Below are 18,697 nucleotides of genomic sequence, written 5' to 3'. Positions count from 1 at the left end.
GAAGTGGGATTGCTACTGGTCCTCTCTGTTTTAGGTAGCATCTCCTTGTAAGTGCTAAGGAGAGTTTCTTCTAGAAAAGTTTACCTGTTTACACCTGTTCTAGTTAATCTTGAAGCGGGGCGACCCTCTTCTGAAGCCAGTGGTCTCAACCTTGCTGTTGTAGTATTGTTCACAGGTCTGCTAATTTGATATATGGTTTTTGAGCAGCTTCTGTGTATGTATCAGGTACTATTTCCAGGTACCAGGGAGACAATGACAAAAAGCAAAGTTCCTGCGTTCGTGGTGCTTATGCTCTAGTGAGAAAGACAGACAGTAACCAAACTAGCCAACTAACTGATTAACTACCTTACTCTACACCTTAGGAGAAGGGGTTAGGGAGAGTATCAGGGTTCTACTTGAAATAAAGTGGTCTAGCTGTTGTTTCCTTAAGCAGACCCCTGATTTAAGTGAAGAACCAAACCATCTGGGTATCTTAGGAAATGATTTTTTGAAACAGAGGGAATATGTCACATGAATAAGTGCTTGAGGATAAATCAGTTTATTATATTTTTCTTTTTTTTTAATGTGAAGACAATAAGACCTTGCATAAAATTTTATTTGTCATTTATTAACTTCTTAACCTAGTGCAACAAAAAAATTTGCCCTACCAATATTTTTCTACATTTATTAATGCTTATGTATATATAAAAGTTACGGTATACCTGAAATTCCTTTTTTTCCACTTAAGCATTTTCCCATGTTGTTTAATAGTTTTATAATAATTTTAATAATATCAGTTATTCCATCAGGGCTTCATGTAGTCAAATTTTAAAAGATTATATGCCTGAAGATGTTCACTAAAGCATTATTTATAGTTCCAAATACTGAAAACAACTAAATATATTTGTAACAGTATAGTTAGATTGCTTCTGGTGTCTTAGTAGAGCTGTAATGACTATATCTAAACATAGAATTTTCTTCTATTGAATTATTTATGTAGATTAATTTCTAGGATTGAGATATTTATATATTTTAAAAATATTGATACACATTATCAAATGACTTTCTAAAAGAATGATAGAATAGTAATGTTTATCTTTGTCACTAGGAATATAAAAATATGTGAATACCTCCATATATTTTGCAGCATTGAGTATATATTTATATAACACTGTTTTTACTACTTAGCTAATTAGAAATTAAACTACTAATTAGCAAAACTTGTAGCATCAGTACTTTCTTGTATGTTTCATTCTTAATCATAATGTTGAACACAGTATCCCTTGAAGTATTTCTTCTTGGGCTAGTTGTCTATTTGTGAAGCAGACTTATTTCAAAGATTTTTAAAGGCAATCACCATGGGTTTCTTATCTTGCATTATCTGGACACAGGATCTTTAAGAGCCAGGGGTTTTCTAATCTGCACCTAACAGTGAACATTTCAAGTATTAAAACAAAAGCACTTATACCTCAACAAATTAATTTTTAGCTTTTTATTATGAAAATTTAAATAAATACCAACATTTTGCCAAACAAATTTCCTTTAACCACTACGAAACCATCTAGCCTTTTCTCTTGAGGGAATAATTTAACAGAAAATCCTAAAAATAATATCTTCTCACCATTAAATACTTCAGCACACGTCATCTCCAACTGATAAACACCCTTCACACTTTACAAAATTAACAGCTCCTTATTTTCATTTAAAACCCACATCCCAATTTCTCAAGTTTCTAAATGGTGTTATTTTAGTTGCTTTGTTTGAATCAGGATCCAAGCAAGATTTATGTACTGCCTTTGACTGCTTTATCCCTCAATATTTTTGAATTCTGTAACAATCCTCTCTTCCTCTCTTTTTTTATAGCATTGATTCATTAAGAAACTGGACCCTATGTTCTATAAAATGTCCCATATTCTTGATTTGACTGGCTGCTGCCTCATGATGAAATTTACCTTATTTGCTTTATCTTCATCTTACCCCACCTCCTCCTGTATTTTCTGTAAATTGTTAATTTAGACATAGAGACTTGATTCAGTTTAGGTTTAGTATTTTGGGGGTGAGGGCCAAGAGGGTCATAGATCCTGGAGGCTATGTACTCCTTATTGAGTTATATCTAGAGGTATGTAGTGACTGGTTGACCTACTTTTGAAAAATGAAAGTGTTACTTGCTCAGTTGTGTCTGACTCTTTGCAACCCAATGAACTGTAGCCCGCCAGGCTCCTCTGACCATGGAATTCTCCAGGCAAGAATACTGGACTGGGTTGTCATTACCTTCTCCAGGGGATCTTCCCGACCCAGGGATCGAACCCAGGTCTCCAGGTCTCCTGACCGTCTCTTAACTGTCTGAGCCACCAGGGAAGCCTGAGCTACTTTTACTGATGCTAAGATTGATGATTGGTTTCAAGCAGTGTCAGCCTGACCTCTCCATTTTCAAGTTCCCTGTTGATGATCATTGCCTATCACCAGTGATCTCAGTTGTAAAATGATGACTTTTCCATCACTCTTTCCACATTTATTAGCTGGGATTATATAGAAAGTACCATTTCATCATTAATTATTTAGTTATCTTGAAATACATCTCATACAGGAAAACTGAAAAAAATCTTTTACTATGAATAAATGGTTTTACCATGAATAAATGCTTTTATAACCTTATTTTAAAAAGTTTAAAAAATTTTTGTAGTTCTTTTTCTCTTTAAAATACAGCCGATGGATAAATAAATTGTACAGTCAAAATACTGTGTTTTAAAGCCATTGAATGAATTACTGCCTTCTTTAGTCATGTCATCAATTTGACATATGATTAATTTGCTAAAACTTGATGTAAATTTTAGAGATTGATTTTTATATATTTTTTTACATTTTATAAAACAATAATTGAAATCATATATCCAGTTTGGAACTCCTTGATTTAGTTATGTTTTTCTGATATATAGTTAGCTAATATTTTCCTGTTTCTCTTTTGTCTTTTCTTTGCTAATGATCTTTTTTGGCCATACGTTAAGTCATTCCTATATATTTCTAATGTAGCTAAATTTATTAATCTTTTTCCTTTTGAAATTTGAGCCAGTTTTATCACTGTTTTCTCATTCCCCAGTTAAAGAGGAACCCATCCATTAAAAAAATATATTATTTGTTTATTTAGGGCTGTGCTGGGTCTTCCTCACTGTGAGGGCGTCTCTGCAGCTTTACAGGCAGGTCTCCTCTCGAACCGCGGTGTGTGGGCTTCTCCCTGCAGTGGCTTCTCTTGTCGTGGAGGACAGGCTCAAGGGTGTTGAGGCTTCAGCAGCTGCAGCCCTGGAGTCTGGAGCACAGACTCAATAGTTGTGGCGCATGGGTCTAGCTGCTCCGTGATGCGCGGGATCTTCCCAGATCAGGGTTCTGACCGTGTCTCCTGCATTGGCAGGCGGTGTCTTCACCACTGAGCCCCCAAGGAAGCCCCCGTCTATTTTTAATTCAAGTGTTTGTATGGTTTGAATGATTACATTTGGATCTTGCATCAATTTGGAAATTATTATGTAATATTGCTTTATTTTTAAATATTAGGCCCTTTTTTTTCTCCCCAGATATTGTTTTACATACTGGGGATTATAAAGTGACCAGACCAAAAATACTTAGTTTCTTTCAGAGCAAACATTCCAGTGAGAGAGAAAAGGCCGCAGAGCTGATTTCGTGTAATGGATACGTTATAAAGGCAGCGAAAAAAAGATGAGGAGACAGATACAGGCTGCAGAGATCCTCTCTGATTAGAGGATATTTGAGCTGATTTCTGAAACACAAGGCGAGGCTAGCCGTGTCGAGGCCTGGGAACGCGGAGGCCCACGGAATACTTAGAGCAGAGGCGTTGAGGAGGAATAGACCTTAACGCTTATTAAATGCTTGCCCAAATCAGGCAGGCTTCCCTGGTGGCTTGGTGGTAAAGAGGAGATGCTGGTTTGATCCCTGGGTTGGGAAGATCCCCTGGAGAAGGAAATGGCAGCCCATTCCAGTATAAAATCCCACAAACAGAGGAGCTTCATGGGCTACGGCTCATGGAATTGCAAAGACTCAGACACCGCTTGGCGACAGAGCAGCAGCAAATGTGAACCAGGCCCGGTTCAGAGACGCTGTGGCTGCCCGGGCTTGTGTATTTGGTGTAGCAGCCCTTTGCCGGGGGGCTCCTGTACTTCGTGTAGCAGCCCTTTGACGTAGGTGTCTGTTAGCTCAGTTTGAATGTGGGAGAGTTTACGTCATTGCCCCCTTCTCCGTCTCTAACTTGGTTTAAAGTCTCAAACCGCAAGAGCAAACCCTTGCTTTCCCCCTCTCCAGGCTTCCACGAGAAGGACAAGAAGCCGTATTGCCGGAAGGACTTCCTAGCCATGTTCGCACCCAGGTGCGGGGGCTGCAACCGGCCAGTGCTGGAGAACTACCTTTCGGCCATGGACACCGTCTGGCACCCAGAGTGCTTCGTGTGCAGGGTGGGTATCCTCGCTATCTTTTGGGTTTCAGGAAAGTCAGGGTTCTCCTTTCTGGGGGCAGCTGATATGAGGGTTCACAGCTCGGGGCGAGAATTTGACAGGGGCTTCTTAAGAGAAATACAAGTATTTCTCGGCCATTAGAAGGAATGAAATAATGCCATTTGCAGCCACATGGATGGACCTAGAGACTGTCGTGCTGAGTGAAGTCAGACAGAGAAGGAGAAATCCAGTGTGACATCCTTATATACGGAATCTAAAAAGAAACATGCTGCTGTCCATGGGGTCACAAAGAGTCAGACACAACTTAGCAACTGAACAACAATGACAAAAGATATGATACAGATGAACTTATTTACAAAGCAGAAACAAACTCACAGACTTAGAGAGTGACTTCAGGGTTGCGGAGGAGGCAGGGAAGGTGAGGAGGAGGGAAAGTTAGGGAGTCTGGGGTGGATATGTACACCCTGCTGTACTGAGAATGGATCACCAACAAGGACCTACCGTATAGCATGGGGAACCTGCTCAGTGTTATGTGGCAGCCTGAATGGGAGGGGAGTTTGGGAGAAAGTGGATACATGTTTATGTATGGCTGAGTTCCTTTGCTGTCTACCTGACACCATCACCATCTTGTTCATCGGCTGTACTCCAATACAGAATTAAGAGTTTCTTTAAAAAAAGAAACCTGAAACACAGCGTCCATGTGGGCCCTGGCTCGTCTGTTTTGCAGAGGGGCGATATTCTAACCTGTGTGTGTCCACCGGCGGGAAACCGGCAGGGATTTCCAGGCTGAGATTTTGCTGATACTTTACTTCTTGACATCTGCACCCCTTGTCTTTCTCTTCCCCTCACCTCCCAGGACTGCTTTAGCGGTTTTTCTACCGGCTCCTTCTTTGAACTGGACGGGCGTCCCTTCTGTGAGCTCCACTACCATCAGCGCCGAGGAACCCTCTGCCGCGGATGCGGGCAGCCCATCACCGGCCGCTGCATCAGCGCCATGGGCCACAGGTTCCACCCCGAGCACTTCGTGTGTGCTTTCTGCCTGACGCAGCTGTCCAAGGGGGTCTTCAAGGAGCAGAACGACAAGATCTACTGTCACCCCTGCTTCAATAAGCTCTTCCCGGTGTAACCTCAGCTGCACCCACACGTGCCCTCCTCTGATCTGCTGGAAAATTTAAGCTGAGAGGCAAGAGTCCGTTTCTAGTTTCTGACCTTCTGCTCGGTAGGCTTAGAGAGACAGCAAAGGTGATGAACAGAGCAGGGAGCGTCTAGAGGTGACGTGACTAGGCTTCCGGCTTTAACTTTTGATCTCAAGCCTTTTTTCTTTTAATAACGCAGCTGAAGTTTGCCCTGGGACCTGCTGTCTAGTGCCTCTGCGGGTGTGTTTTCACATGCACGTGTTTGTTCCACTCCTACCTTCCTCGGCTTTCTCCACTTTCTCCTCTATTGATGGTCCTACAGATAGATCTTCCCTATTTGGCCTTAGGAACTGGGTCTTTTAAGCTACCGCCCTTTACCTGTGACTGACTTACGCACAATCACTGCTGTGGCCTTTGTTCCTTTTTTTTTTTTAACAGGAGGATGATGCTTTACACCGTTGTGCTGGCCGCTGCTGCAGGGCTTTACTCTTGCTGTTAGGAGACACGGTGTCACCCTCAAGTTCCTTGTATTTCCCTTCTGTGTATTTCTCCTTTTCAAGAGAAAGTAGGTTTTAACTGGAAAACTTGGACCCCTGACATCACTGATAAATAAAGGAACTTGTGGTTTTAATGACTCAGTGTCATATTAGTTTGGTAAATAAATTTTCTGCTTCCCATGTTACATACTAGGCACAATGTGCAATTAAGTTTGTATCATACCTCTTGTTTACTTCCATACAATGGGCCCTTTTGTTTAAATCAGACGAAATGAAAAGGAGGGACTCCTAGTCATTGACTTTTAATTTAGGCCCATACCTTTCACTTTATATTTTTGCACTTAAGTGATTGATTAAAAGATGGCAAAGCTTCTTAAAATTTTTTTCATTGCTTTGTTTACTTTCAGAGGAAAACAATTTCCACTAGACAGTTGCAAATTCATATTTGCATATGCATGTATATCTCCAAACTCATAAAGTTGTATTTGTCCAGTTTTCTTATATATCAACTGTATCTCAATAAAGCTATTTAAAAAAGTGAAATGTGCATTTTCCTTCAACTTCACAGTTGTCGCGTAAAAACAAGCAGGATGGCTATTCTTAGAGCATCTCTGAAGAAGGATGCGTTAAACCTCATTTCACCATTTTCCAGTTTGGATTAGGAAATCCAATACCCCCCCACCCCCGCCAAAAAAAAAAGTCCACTTACTTATTTGTTCCTCTGAAAGATATTATGAGTAAACTTGTAGAAAAGCTTGTAAGGCTATTCAAGAGTCTGACTTTCTCAAGTTCTATCTCAAGCCAGTTTCATAAGGAGTGACTCTTCCTCAAAAGAAATCTTGATATGCTCTGTAACTTATCTCTCTTACCATGATATTAAAAATAACTGTATGATTATTTGTTATGAAAAATTTTTAAATCACTGAGGAAATCCCCTTCCCTGAAGGTGTTTTTTAAAATAGGACTGAATTTTTAAAATAGACTGATGTCTTTAGATTATTAGTATGGGGACAGAACTTCTAGTAGGGCAGGAACAGATGAAATGATTCTTGCCAAGCTTTATCCTGTTGGCCCCCTTTATTGGAGTGAATGGTAAGTGGGATTTGAGGGTTAAAAAGAAGTGGTAACAGTGAAATTCGACAAAATAGGAACTCCAAATGCACCCGAGCGGTGAGGGAGGCTGATGAGACAGGGAGCCAGCTGGCCTTTCGTCCTGTTTGGCTAGCAGAGTGCCAGACTAAGCAAAATACATGTTCCTTTTCTAAACATCCTCTTGACTGCATATGACTCTGTGATGGCGTTTGCAGGTGTTAAGATGGCGGTGTTCATGGCTTGTTTGGGATTTGACAAAGGAAACTTGAGGTTTTAACCAGAAAGAACGTTCAGGTGGTGACTTTTTTTTTTTTTTTTTTAGGATTGGCTATTTTGAAACTTCAGTAGACCCTAAAATGTCAAAGAAAAACCGCAGTTTACTAAGGTAAAATTAAGAAGTGAAAATTTTTATTTTCATAATGAAAGTGGTTTTATATTTGTCCAAAAGGGGATTCTGTCTTCTGGACTAGTGTTTTAGCAACAAGGAAACCACTCAAAAGTTAAAAGTTCTCCTTTTTTAAAAAAATAATACTTTCCTCACACTGGTATATCCCTGATTACTTGGTTCTGAGTAATTTATAGGTTTTATTTTATTAATTAATATATGTTTTTGGTTGTGCCACATGGCTTGCAGGACCTTCATTCCCTAACCAGGGACTGAACCCAAGCCCACTGCATTGAAAGTGCAGAGTCTTAACCACCAGTCTGCCAGGGAAGTCTCCACAATTTTGTTTTTATTTTTCAGCCATGCCACCCAGCATGCAGGATCTTTGTTTTCTGACCAGGAATTGAACCTGTGCCTCCTGCAGTGGAAGCGTAGAGTCTTAGCCACTGAACTGCCAGGAAAGTCCCCTTATAGCTTTTAAAAAATAAAACCTACTCTCAAAAGACAGGGTTTTTCCTGCCCGTGAGGATATATATTTTTATGGAAGAATGTGCCATTGATTGAGAACTCTATTCTCAAGGAGGAATCACTCAGTTTAGCCAATGGTTCTTTGGAATAGAGTCCTCCAAGGTGATACTTAGACAAAGACAATAATCATTTTTCCATACAAGTTCTAGCATGTAACTTCGTAGGATGGCTACTGGGCAGAAGCTCCATGTTTGTGAGCAGTAGAGGGAGGCAGAGTGCTTTTCTCTAGCTTTGCAAGCAAAAGTCCTGAGATTCATCCTAACTGCACTAGCTTAGATTACATTAAAAAAGAAAAAAAGTCCCTCAGTCACGTCTGACTCTGCAACCTCAAGAACTGTAGCCTACCAGGCTCCTCTGTCCATGAGATTTCCCAAGCAAGAATACTCGAGTGGATAGCCTTTCCCTTTTCTGGGGGCTGAGGGGGTGGGGGTGGGGTCAAACCCGTGTCTCGTACGTTACTCTCAGATTCTTTATTGTCTGAGCCACCTGGGAAGCCTGAATACCCACCAGTGACTTTTGCTGGGGCAATTGTACTATGCAGCTCGCCTTAAACCAAACTAGATCATTTCCAGAGTTAGGGTCAGAACTAAGTTTTTAAAAACACGAGGGCTCTGTGGAGAAGATGTGGATACTTAAAAAATCTGGGGATTGGCCAAAAGAGGTCAATGAATCTTGAATTTATATGACTATATATGTTCAAGAGCAAAAGAGCTTCAAGATATTACAGAAGGTAACCAAGCAGATCTTTCCTGTGCCCTGAGGGAACATCCCCGAGAACTTCAGAGAACGTAAAAGCAGAGGGGAGCCAGGAGTGAGGATGTGACGGAAACGCGAGGCAGATACTGACCTTCCTTGGGCCCCGGGTGGGGGGCGGGGGTGGGCACAGCATTAAGAGACTTCCAAAGCAGCTTCAGCTGGAGAATCTGAGAAAGGAGATCTTCTAGCTGAAATAAAACTGAGAAGCAGCGACAACCGTGTTTAGGGGCAAGCGTCGCAAGTGTGTGTGTGTGTGTGTGTGTGCGTGCGTGTGTGTTCAGTCACTCATTCGTGTCCAACTCTCTGCGACCCTGTGGACTGTAACCCACCAGGCTCCTCTGTCCAGGGAGTTTTTCAGGCAAGAATCCTGAGTCTGTTAGTCATTCAATCTCGTCTGACTGCCTGTGACCCCATGGACTGTAGCCCGCCAGGCTCTTCTGTCCATGGGATTCTCCAGGCAAGAACACTTGGAGAGGGTTGCCATGCCCTTCTCCCTGGGATCTTCCCAACCCAGGGATCGAACCCGGGTCTCCTGCATGGCAGGCAGGTTCTTTACCCTCTGAGCTACAAGGGAAGCCTGTTAGGAGCCAGCAGGTCCTTAATAAGGACAGAGGTGGCAGTCATTAAAATATGAGACCGAAAAAGTGACTACTTGCCCTCAAAATGCTGTGAAGTTGGTGTTACTAGGCAAAACTCTCCATCAGAGCAGCATGTACGTGCTAACCCAGAGGTCAGAGGGGAAATGGAAATCTTCTGGGAGACACTGGATCAGGAGCAAAGAAGCCTCAGACCAGTGCTGAAGCTTGAGCTGTGCTTGTTACAGATGTACAAGTCAGCCAGAAGGCAGCAATGTCTCAAATCTCAAATCTGTACAGAGCGAGGTAAGACAGAGAAGAAAAGCAAATATCATGTTTGAACACGTATAGGAGCCTGGTGGGCTGCCGTCTATGGGGTCGCACGAGTCGGACACGACTGAAGCGACTAAGCAGCAGCAGCAGGTGGCCTCTAGAAAAATGGGACTGATGAACCTATTTGCAGGGCAGGAGTGGAGACACAGACATAGAGAACGGACGTGTGGACACAGCGGGCGAAGGGTTGGGTGGGGCGAATTGGGAGATTGGGGCTGATGTACACACACTACCATGTGTGAAATAGAGAGAACCTCTGTATAGCAGAGGGGGCTCAGCTTGCTGCTCCGTGATGAGCTCTGTGGGTGGGATGGGGAGGGTGGGTGGGAGGAAGGTCTAAGAGGGAGGCCATGTATTATGCACACAACTGTGTCATCGTACAACAGAAAGTAGCACAACATACTAAAGCAATGACACTGAGATAAAAAGTGTGTTGAAATTCATGCTACATATGCTGCTTTGTCTAGTGCCCCTCCGTGGGAAATGGCTAAATCTGTAATGTCACCGTAATACTGAATACTGTATATTGGTAGTGAGAAAATGTTTTTGAAACTTGATGTCTTCTTACTTGCAAACAAAAAGAAAAGACAATTTGGAAAATTGTAAGAGAATTATTATATGTACCTTTAGCTTGAAAATTGGTACTTGGAGAAAATTGGGTTAAAAAGAGTTGAGGAAGAGAAAGAAGATATTCATAATAATTCTGAGAGGAGCTTGTAGGGATGCTTTTTAATGTTTTGGAGGCTGAGGGTAAAGGTTTTCATTGTGTCCAGTGACACTTGGAAAATATGACTTCCCTGTCTGGTTGCTCCTCCATTTTCAGACACGAGTTAAGAGATATCGGAGGCTCAGAAATAAGTTGTTCTTAAGGTGTACCTCTAAGGGATGCTTAGAGGGAGAGAGATTTTCCTAAAATAATTCGAAAGTTTTGAAAGAGAGGGGGAAGAAAGAAGGGAAGGGAGTTACAGGCTCTGTAAGTGAATGTGTGAGCTGGGCCCGTTGAAAACTCCGCGCTTCCAGGAAACACGGGGAAGCGAGAAAGGTGGCGTCTGACGCGGTCTCCGTGCGGGCAGGAGAGGCAGAGGCGGCGACGGGGCCCTGCCACGCGGCTCGCCCTGGGGCCTCTCTTAACTTGGGCTTTCCTGGAAGTGGGCCCGAGACTAGGATTTGTGTGCAGCAGTGTATGTAGAAGCGTTGTGGGTGTGCGGGTAGGAGAGTAGGGAAGTGAGACAGGGGCCAACGTGCACCGACAAACAGTTCCCGGGGTGCAAAGTCGGAGCTCAGAACCCTTGACGACTTCTGGGATCTATCAGACCACACGAGATGACAAGCAACCCCCCACCCGACCTCTGCCCTCCACACAAGCTGGATCTGCTTCTGACCAGAGAAAGCCCCTGATCTGAGCGACTGAGCGACCAGAGCTTTCGGCGGGAAGCATCAGCGTGCCGCAGGGAGTGAGGACCAACAGACACGGGAGTTTAGAGCGCCGGTGGGGGAGCCGGGAGGAGGGAAGCCTGTAGGAAGAGATTCACTGGAAGCGTCTTCAGATCACGCTGGGAAAGCGCGCTTGTACTCAGTCGCTCGGCCGTGCCCGACTCTGTGCCACCCCGTGGACTGCAGCCCGCCAGGCTCCTCTGTCCATGGGATTTCCCAGGTAGAATACTGGAGTGGGCTGCCGCCACCTCCTCCAGTTGGAACGTACAGTAAGCGTTTGTTTTCAAAACTTTAATAGGTTACATGTATGCAGTAGACTACTACTCAGCCATAAAAAGGGACAGAACTGAGTCATTTATGGCGATACGGGTGGACCTAGCTAGAGCCTGTCGTACAGAGTGAAGTAAGTCAGAAAGAGAGAAACAAACACTGCATATTAATGCACATACGTGTAACCTAGAAAAGTGACACAGATGAGCCTATTCACAGAGCAGGGATGGAGACACCGAGGCAGAGAACAGACGTGTGGGCACGGGGGTGCTGAAGGGGAAACTAGGACTGACGCATATACGCTGCCGAGTGTGAAACTGATCGCCGCGGGAGCTGCTGCCCAGCGCAGGGAGCGCAGCCTGGCGCTCTGTGATGACCGGAGCGGTGGGATGGGCGGGGGAGGTCCACGGGGGAGGGGACGTGTGTACGCACATAGTCGATTCACTTTGCTGTGCAGCAGAAGCTAACACAACACTGTAAAGCGACTCTACCCCAACTAAAATCAAATAAAATGTTCCCAGTTCTAGAAAGCTTAATGCATTTCATCAAGTGTAGCGACGGTGGAGGGGGTTTAGGGAGGAGAAGAGTGGGCATGTCCGTTTTACCCGTGGAAAAATGACCATTACACGACTTGGCCAAGATCACTCAATTTCAGTGATGGCACTAGAACCAGGCCGGTGCTTGCTTATGGAACCCCTTACCTGGGACGCTTTCTCTTAGGCTTTAGTTCAACAGTGTGAAACACATCTCAGAAATGCGGCCCATGAAGGGGATTTTCAAGGATGAGTGAGGGCACTGGGCAAAAAGGTGACCCAGTGGTGTCACCTCTGTTGTCTGGGATATAGTGGCAAGAACTGTAGCCTTGACATCAGACAAACCCAAGTTCAGAGGCTGAATGTACCATTTACAGATGGTGTAAACCTTAGTTGTTTATCTTCTCCAAACTTCAGTTTCATAATATGCTAAACGTGGGTAATAATATCTCCCATGTGGGTTTGCTCTGAGGATTAACCAAGATAATAAGTGCAAAAGAGCTTTGTAAACCTCCAAGAACCACACATAAAAGGCATTAACAAAATAGTCCAAGAGGTATGTGAGGAAGTCAGTATAGCTTCCATCTCTAGCATTTCCATGGAGACTGTGAAAATATAGCAGGCTTTTAGTTGTATTTACATGATTTTAGAAATCTTTTTCAGGGCTCAGGATGAAAGCTGGTGGAATTGAAAATGCTGGGAGATTAGGAGAAGAGCTTGAGTGTGAGCTGATAATCTCCCTTTGCAGCAACGTATTGACAAAGTAGTGCTCGAGACGAAATGATTTCCACGGCGCAGGAAATCCGCTCAGTTAGGGGCTTCCTGTAGACAGAAAACAGTGAGCCCAGGTTAAGGAAGCAGAGCCCAGGGAAAAGGAGCTCAGGGGCCTTCCAAGGCCGTGGTGGTCACTGCCTGTCAATGGCCTGACCATAATTCAAACAAAATTCCAGGAAAATCCTTGCCATCATTATCACTTGTATTGCCAGGGGTGCTATACCGAAATACCACAGACTGGGCGGCAGAAAGAACGGGAGTTTATTTTCTCATGGTTCTAGAGGCCGGAAGTCCAAGAGGCAGGTGTCTCCAGTCTGGTCTCTCCTAAGGGCTCCTCCGTCTAGGGCCCCCTCCGTCTCGCCCCCTCCCTGCTGTCCGCGCCTGTCCCTGCCTCTGCGTGTCTCGCTGGTGTTTCCTCCTCTCAGAAGAACAATAGTCCTGCTGGCCCAGGGTCCCACCCTTACGGCCTCATGTAACCTACATTAGCTCCATCTCCAGGGCTTCTCAGGCGATGCTAGTGGTAAAGAACCCTCCTGCTGGTGCAGGAGACATAAGAGACACGGGTTTGATCCCTGGGTTGGGACGGTCCCCCAGAGGAGGGCACGGCGACCCACTCCAGTCTTCTTGCATAGAGAATCCCCTGGACAGAGGAGCCTGGCGGGCTACAGTCCATGGGGTTGCAGAGAGTCGGACACGACTGAAGCGACTTAGCACCCATGCATCTTAAGATGAAGAAGATGATACTAAAGGGAACGGAGGAGATGGAGGCTGAGATGAGACATTATAAGAATGGTACATCTTCTGTGCGTTTACACATGCAAATGTTCTGGGATACAGCTGACGGTCTGGTCCCTGGTTTTTTTAAAGGCGAGGGAGAGAGATATTTCAAAGCACCAGTTTAAGCTGTTCTTTTTTATTTTTCACAAACGAAGAAGCCCTCAGGATTTGCAAATCTACAAATAGATACTTTTCCATTTTTATTCCTAATGAGAAGCATACAGTGCTTTTTAACAGTACCACGTCTGGTGATCTGAATGCTGCTTTGGTGAGTTAAAGACAAATACATTTCTTTTAAGTTGAGCTCCTGAAGTGACATCTCTGTTCCTAGTCCACTTTATTAAACTGAGAATCAGATAGAAGGTGCAAAATTCTGTAGGTTCATTCCATTTTCAGGCACGGTTCTAGGCTCCTGGCGAAAAGCTAAGATGAGTAAGACTTAGTCTTTATCTTCGAGGAGCTTACAGCCTAGGAAAGTCACATATCCAGTCCTAATATGAGCTTGTCTATTCAGAAGGACTTCTTGCCTGGCAGCAGAGGTCAGGGCAGTGAGAGACACAGGAACTAGGAAGGAAAATGAAAGGAGGCAGATGATGTATAGAGCTAAATGGATGGTTGGATAACATCACTGACTCAGTGGACATGAATTTGAACAAACTCTGGGAGATAGTGGGGGATAGAGGAGCCTGGCGTGCTGCAGTCCACGGGGTTGCAAAGAATCAGATACGGCTTAGCGACTGAACAAAAAAAACAAAATATTACAAGGCTATTTGGAAAACTGTTATACATAGAAGGACACACATATGTTTTTCATAATCTCAGCAAAAAGCTTCACAGTGGAGACAGCTTTAATTTGAATCTTCAAGTGAAAATGAGAAAGGAAAACTGGGGCATTCCAACCCCAGGGGGAAAGGCAAGAAGTAAGGCAAAGGGGCATAGTGCTTGGTATTTAGGTGGAGAGAGGAGTTCCTTTATTGAGGATTCACTGTGCGCCTTTTCAGGTGTGTGTGGATGAAGTAGGATACTTGGTAGTAATAAAAGAGAATTAGCGTATACATACTACTATATGGGCTTTCCGGGTGGTGCTAGAGGTAAAGAACCCACCTGTCAATGCAGAAGACGTGAGAAATGTGGGTTTGATCCCTGGGCTGGGAAGATCCCCTGGAGGAGGGCATAACAACTCACTCCAGTATTCATGCCTGGAGAATCCCATGGACAGAGGAGCCTGGCAGGCTATGGTCCACAGGGTTGCAAAGAGTCAGACACAACTGAAACAATTTAGCACACAGCACACACTGAATATATATAAAAGAGATAATCAACAAGGACCTACTGTACAGCACAGGGAACTCTACTCCATATTCTGTAATAACCTGTATGTGGAAAGAATCTGGAAAAGAACGGGTGTGTGTGAATGCATAACCGAATCACTTTGCAGTAGACCTGAAACTAACACAACATTGCAAATCAACTATACCCCGATATAAAATAAAAAGTAAAATAAAAAAAGAGAGAAATACAGCAAAAAAGGTGTGTTGGGCTAGTTGGGTCTGACTGTCAGGCTGGAGAAGCTGCACGTTATCCTTTAGGGGAAGCGGAGGGAGGTACAAGCATTCGTGAGCTGAGGTCCCAAGCCTCCTGTGCGTGCTTGGAGATTTTACCTGCAAAACACACATTTGAAGATACAGTTATTAATAACTTGAAGATGGCAACTGCAGAGCATGAAACCCCGAGATGGAGCCCTTCCGAGCATGGGTGCCTGTGTGATGACAGTGACTGCGTGTCTGTGAGGCAGGCTCTGGAGTGGCCTTTAAGGAGACTGTTTCCATTGAATGGACGTGGAAACAGTTGAGGCTGTGGTTCAGTGGGTTGAGGGTATGGCGGGAGATGATGTAGACGACGATCTTGATGGTAGAAGGAGGGACGCTGGTGGAGCACACGGGTCTGTTAGGGAGGGAGAACGCCTTCTGAGAGTTTGGGGGAAAGGATGGGTAACTTAAGCACGCTTGCGGACACACAGGGTAAGAGCGAGTGAGAGAAGGTATGAAGGATGGGACCGGCAGCTACAGTAAAGCTGTCACAGGAGTAAGCAGAGACTGGATCACCAGCATACTTGGAGGAGGAGGAAAAGGAAGCGCACAAGGCAAGGCCCCAGCTAGGAAGGCAGAAGCGGGCGATGTGAATTTAGATGGGGTGACATTAACATCAGGTGGCCCCGATCTTGGGAAAGACTATGACGTCACCTGTGGAAAGGGCAGAGCCCTCAGCGGGGCTGAGGACTCAAGAGAAGCTTGGGGAATTCTGGGTAAACTGATGGATGGAAATGAGCCAGCGGTCTTAGAGCCTTTGGTTGTTCAGTCGCTCAGTCGTGTCCGATTCTTTGCGACCCCGTGAACTGCAGCGTGCCAGGCTTCCCTGTCCTTCACTATCTCCAAGACTCAACTATGTCCATTGAGTTTCAAATATCTTGCTAATCAGTTCTGTGGCTTTAGGTGGATCACTTCACCTCTATAAATCTGTTTAATCCTCAATCAAATTAGATTTACAAAATAACCCATGTCTATAGTGTTCAGTATTCTAGGTACTTTACATCTGTTAACTTGATTCTTACAGCAACCCCATAATAAGAAAGAGAGGTACAGAGAGGCTAAGTGACTTGACCGAGACTTCCAGGCACAGGGGCCTTGGGGACCAGGAGAGCTAGGGCTTGAACCCGTGCACCTGGCTCTAGGGACGGCCCTTGTCTCCACTAGGCCACTGGTGTGTTGGGGACCTTAACCCCTAGTGATCTCTTGAGTCTTAAAGGGCGCCGACATCCATGGGTCCATAAGGTTAGCATTTTAAGAAGACTAGTGGCTTCTTCACTCTTTGTCAGTCCCAAGCGTCCTTCCCCAGTGAGCGCGCCGGTCAGGGTGCCGGTGCAGCAGCGCGGGCTCTGGCCCCCAGCCGGCGCCCCGTGAGCTCATCGCAGGGAAGCCTTGCAGTGGCCGCGAGGTGGCAGCATTCAACCAAAGATACGTGGCCTTGAACTAACGGAAGAGTCAGAACTGGCCCCTTCCTTCTCCTTCACTTTGCTAAAGCCCCAGAGCATACCTGTTTGATGCTGAAGTCACGGCTTGATCTTCTGAGGTTCCCAGCAGTGAAGGAGCCACAGGAGTCAAGGCAGAAGTGTCCCCCTGGGAACGCAGAGCCTTTGGGAGCGAAAAGGAGGGAGGTAAATTCAGGACCACCAGGAACTGATGAGCAGCGGATGCTAGGTTCTCACTCACCAAGACCCAAGACTATTCCATTCTACCTTGTTAACAGTCTCCATTTTAAGCTGTTTAACTCTGTTTATAGTATCAAACACGGATAAAGGGGAGAACTAAATTACTTTATGGAAACCGATGTCCTGACTAGATTGTCTCAGTTAGGATGTTAGACCTACAAGGTGAAGTTTTCTCTTTCCCATCTTTTCACTCCCTTTGCCTCTTCTCTTCCCTTTTCCTTCTTGTTCTTCTTTCTCCTCTCCCCTCCCCCTCCCCTCCCTCCCCTCCCCTTCCTCCCCCCTCCTCTCCCCTCCCCCTCCCCTCCTCTCCCCTCCCTCCCCTTCCCTCCCCTCCCTTCACCTTTCCTCCCCTCCCCTGCCCCTTCTCTCCCCTCCTTCTCCCCTCCTCTCCTCTCCCCCGCCCCTTCTCTTCCCTCCTCCTCCCCTCCTCTCCTCTCCCCTCCCCCTCCCCTCCTCTCCCCTCCCTCCCCCTTCCCTCCCCTCCCTTCCCCTTTCCTCCCCTCCCCCGCCCCTCCTCTCCCCTCCTCCTCCCCTCCTCTCCTCTCCCCTCCCCCTCCCCTCCTCTCCTCTCCACCTTCCCTCCCCTCCCTCCCCCCTTTCTCCCCTCCCCCGCCCCTCCTCGCCCCTCCTCCTCCCCTCCTCTCCTTTATTATTTTTTTTAATAAAAATTTAAATTTATTCTAACACAATTTTTTTTGTAAAGCAAAATATTTTCATACAAGAAACAGGTTAATAAGCTTCACTTTTTTACCTGACACTACAGAAAGTACATCTGTGAGTCCCTGTGGAAAAGAGGATGCTTTTCTGGATTCTGAGAACATCCCTGGTCTTGTGCACGGGCTCCCGAAAGGAGTAGCAGAGCACAGCGTAAAGGTGTGCAGACTCAGTGAGTCAGGCTCGCGCATCTCCTTGCCTCTGGAGCCACGAGATGCTCCAGCTCTGACTGGTGTATTCCTCGCTCTAGTCTTGGAAGCAATCATTTCTCCAAGGAGCCCTGGTTCCTTTTATTAGAGATTATTATTAGAAAAAAGATTGGGGTGCTAGATATAAACTGGAGTTTTTACAACTGTAAGACTTGAAACATAATAGAGTTCTTATACAGTTGAGTGAACATTAAGTGAAATAACAATTAAAATTTCTCCCCATTTAATCTTAGAAGCAAGTGAAGTCACTCAGTCGTGTCCGACTTTTTGTGACCCCCATGGACTGTAGCCCGCCAGACTTCTCTGTCCATGGAGTTTTCCAGGCAAGGATGCTGGAGTGAGTTGCCATTTCCTTCTCCAGGTGATCTTCCCGACCTGGGGATCGAACCCGGGTCTCCAGCACTGCAGACAGCCTCTTTACCATCTGAGCCACCAGGGAAGGCCAAAAATATTCATTTATTTGCTTGTGCCGAGTCTTAGTTGTGGCATGCAAACTCTTACTTTCAACATGAGGGGTCTAGTTCCCTGATCTGGAATTGAACCCACGCCCCCCTGCCTTTGGAGCATGGAGTCTTAGCCACTGGACCACCAGGGAAGTCTCAAAAGTGAAACCCTGAAGGTGTGGCAGTGGTGGGATTCGAACCCACACCATCAAAAGAACTGGAGCCTAAATCCAGGGCCTTAGACCACTCGACCACACTACCTCTCTCCAAGTCTTAGAGCCAAATCCTAATACTTACAGGAAGTCTTCCACGGGCAGAGTGCGGATGGTTGGACCCAGTAGTGCCTTTGAAGGCATTTTGATGGAACGTGATCATCAATCATTTTAGCCTTTGCTTGAAGGCCTGGTCCTCCCCCGGGCCCTTCAGCCTCTTTCATATCACGGTGATGTCTCATTCCGTCAGGAAACCGGTGCTTTGATTACTTGTTTGCACGGTACTTAGCCCTGGGTTGGGGTTGAGAACTTAGAGAACATCCTC

General features: G+C 45.3%; 1 protein-coding gene and 1 non-coding gene across 6 annotated transcripts in view; one reads left to right on the top strand and one right to left on the bottom strand.

Annotated features, from left to right (window-relative positions):
* Window positions 1–6,612, top strand: part of LPXN (leupaxin) — a 37,855-nt gene extending 31,243 nt beyond the window's left edge. For 4 of the 5 annotated variants that reach the window (XM_081544545.1, XM_081544543.1, XM_081544544.1 and 1 more), the window contains 2 exons: window positions 4,288–4,436; window positions 5,293–6,612. In XM_081544545.1, coding sequence (XP_081400671.1) covers window positions 4,288–4,436; window positions 5,293–5,562 — 419 coding nt within the window. In that variant the 3' untranslated portion in view covers window positions 5,563–6,612. The remainder of the gene's footprint in view (window positions 1–4,287; window positions 4,437–5,292) is intronic. The other variant, XR_014069499.1, reaches the window with a different exon arrangement.
* An 11,727-nt stretch (window positions 6,613–18,339) lies between these two features.
* On the bottom strand, window positions 18,340–18,421 carry TRNAL-UAG (transfer RNA leucine (anticodon UAG)). Its single transcript has one exon. It is a non-coding gene; the product is annotated as a tRNA-Leu (tRNA).
* Between the last annotated feature and the right edge of the window lie 276 nt (window positions 18,422–18,697).

The sequence above is a fragment of the Giraffa tippelskirchi genome, chromosome 11, assembly GCF_054371585.1.
Source record: "Giraffa tippelskirchi isolate mGirTip1 chromosome 11, T2T-mGirTip1v1.2.pri, whole genome shotgun sequence".
Taxonomy (NCBI): Eukaryota; Metazoa; Chordata; class Mammalia; order Artiodactyla; family Giraffidae; genus Giraffa; species Giraffa tippelskirchi.
Note: the sequence above shows the minus strand (reverse complement) of the source record. Positions and strands in the feature narration are given on the sequence as shown.